At 54.5% G+C, this 2633-nt stretch overlaps 1 protein-coding gene across 1 annotated transcript in view; it reads right to left on the reverse strand.

The window, feature by feature from the left end:
- The window catches only part of RELL2 (RELT-like 2), a gene marked incomplete at its 5' end in the record, with an annotated part of 9094 nt that extends 6464 nt beyond the window's left edge, over window positions 1-2630 (reverse strand). The window contains 4 exons of the mRNA XM_009071869.1: window positions 224-412; window positions 688-754; window positions 833-898; window positions 2495-2630. Coding sequence (XP_009070117.1) covers window positions 224-412; window positions 688-754; window positions 833-898; window positions 2495-2630 — 458 coding nt within the window. The remainder of the gene's footprint in view (window positions 1-223; window positions 413-687; window positions 755-832; window positions 899-2494) is intronic.
- Between the last annotated feature and the right edge of the window lie 3 nt (window positions 2631-2633).

Genomic DNA, 2633 nt, shown 5'->3' on the forward strand with positions numbered 1-2633 from the left:
GGAGGGAAGCCACTGGTGCATCACAGCATGCCACACACCACAGGCATTTCCAGGTTCAAGAGCCACCTGGGTCCTAGGGAATTCCAGCTGCAAAGCTGCGGCTGAGGCATCCCATGGGGAAGACCAAGAAGGAGCCTGGCCTGGGGGAAGGAACAGGGGGACTGAGGAGACCATGTGGTGCTCACCCCATCAGGACAATGCCTGGCAAAGCTCATTGGAGTACCTGCCCACGGAGAAGACAGTGGTTTCTCCAGGATGCATCCTGCCTTTGCCCTCCTTAGATCGTCCTTGTCGCTGCAGTGGGGGCCTCTTCCTCCTGCTGCAGTGGATGCAGGGGGCCTGTGTGGAGCCCAGGTGCACTGTGTGGTGATGTGGTGGCCCTCCATCCTGGCTGTTACGGTGGGGACAGAGGCTGCAATAGGAGAAGGACATGACAGCTCACAGGAGACATCCCAACCTTCCTGTAGTGGAGCAGCAGCTCTGACAGTGGGTCAGGAATGAGGAAGAGGTATCCCCCTTGCCAGTGGGGTGAAGCTCTCCTCAAAGCCCTCAGGAGAGAAGGACATCTTGTTGGGAAGATGCTTTGTAACACCTGGAAAGGGTTGGCTGCAGTCTTCAGACCAAGGTGATACCCAAATGATCTCCCTCATTCTGCAGCAGCCACGAGCTGCTCTAGGCTTCCCTCACCTGGGCACTGGCACAGGGATGTCCCCTTCATTGTCCCCCAGCATCTCCTTGAGGGCCTCTGCATTTGCTGAAAAGAGAGGAAAAATGGGAATGTGTGAGCCAAAGCAGTCAGTGTGACTCTGGGCCATCCCAGGGAAGTGCTCACCTTCATTTTGGATGATGCATCTCACAATCTTCTCCACAGTGTCTTCATTCACCTCCTCCTCTTCATCTGAAAGGCGACAAAGTGGCTCTGATGGGATAAGGACATTCCACTTACCAGTCCCTCCTCAGGAGCAGACACAGTGACAGAGAGTTGGAGAAGTCTCATGTATCCCCTCACACTAGGAAGCCACTGGGGAACACCAGATCCCTCACTCTGGAGAAGGCTGAACCAGCAGCCATGTGTGCAGGGACAAGAGGGTTGTGTTGCTCCTTCAACCTCCTCAACACAACCCTCTTGATGAGAAGTACCTGGAGAAATGAGTGGGAAGCAGGTTCCAAACAAGTGGAAAGTGGAGGCTCCTTGTGGGTACAGTCCAGCCCCAGAGCCCTTGGCTGCAGGATGCTGTGAGTGCTCAAGTCTCCAAGGGTAAACAGGACACAGAAAATAGCCCCACTGGGGGCTGTTAAACACAGGAGAACCATCTCTGGAGAAAGCCCCAGAGCTGCACATTATTAGAAGCTTAAGAGTATTCTGGGGAAACTTGGCTGGTGCCTGCTTAGCTGTGGAATTCATCCCCAACCTGCATCTAGCCACTGTTGGAGGCAGGAGGCCTGAATGGATGGACCTCCAGCCTGGTCAACAGGGTTAGATGTTCCTGTAAGCAGGTTGGAGCTGTGGTCTGGCAAGGACCTTAAAGAGCATGGCCAAGGGTTGACCTGGAAGACCATGGAGATGTTTCCCTGGGTTGTGGTATCTCCAGAGGGCAAAGCCAATCCTGGAAAGTTCAGACACTGCTTCCAGGGCATGTGCAGTCAAGTCATTAAAGCCAGAGGAGCATATCCATGGCCACCTGGATGCTCTTGCTACATCCGTGGGTGAGCTGGAGGAGCCACATTCTGCTCCTGTGCTGATCCTCCCAAGCACTGCTGATGGCACATGGAAGCTGGAGGAGTTATGTAGCACCATGTGGCTGTTTTCAGCTAAGGAAGCAGCTGAAGGAATGTGTCTTCTCCATCTCAGCAGAGACTCATGAAACCACCAGATGACAGGGCTTGGTTAGGCCAGGCTCTAGCTCACACCCACGCACGGTGCTGCAGTGACTTCCCAATCCAATCACCCAAGAGTGACTTAGAGCGGCCTGAAGTGATGGGAAAAAATCCCTAAAGGTTCCCTCTAGCATGGGAATCAAGTAAACAGCCCTGGATGAATACAGCAGGAGCTAGAAGAAGATATGAAGAGTACCAAACACTGTGCTGGACCCATGCCAGACCTCCAAATATCAAAGGGGCAGAGGGACAGCTTGTGCCTGGCTGAGGGGTGCTTCCCTTGGGAGAACACAGATTACAATCCTGGTGCTGGGGATCCAGCAGGTTCATCAGAATGGTGATAAGGCTGCCTTGAGAAGGACCAGGCACAGCTTCTCACTTCCTTATCACCAGCTTCACCAGGTCAGAGGGATGCCTGAGCCACACACTCCCAATCCCCAGGGAACACCATGCTGGTCTCACCGCCCCATGCCGCTCACCCAGCCCAGCCACACGTGACAGGTAACCCTCCCAGCCCCATCCTACATCCCAGAAGTGTGGATAAGAAGTGTCAGTCCAAGCCAGGGGAAAGGCAGACCCCAAGCCCCCCCTGAGCCCCCACTGCCCCAGCACTCACTGGCCTGAAGCTCTGCCAGCACATCCTTGTTATCTGGGTCAAGCTCATCCCGGAAAGTCCTGCAGCGGTAACCCTTCTTCTTCAGGACATGGCAGATCAGGAAACCCACCAGTCCCATGATGAAGAAGATGAGGACAAG

The sequence above is a fragment of the Acanthisitta chloris genome, unplaced genomic scaffold (assembly GCF_000695815.1).
Source record: "Acanthisitta chloris isolate BGI_N310 unplaced genomic scaffold, ASM69581v1 scaffold24973, whole genome shotgun sequence".
Lineage (NCBI taxonomy): Eukaryota > Metazoa > Chordata > Aves > Passeriformes > Acanthisittidae > Acanthisitta > Acanthisitta chloris.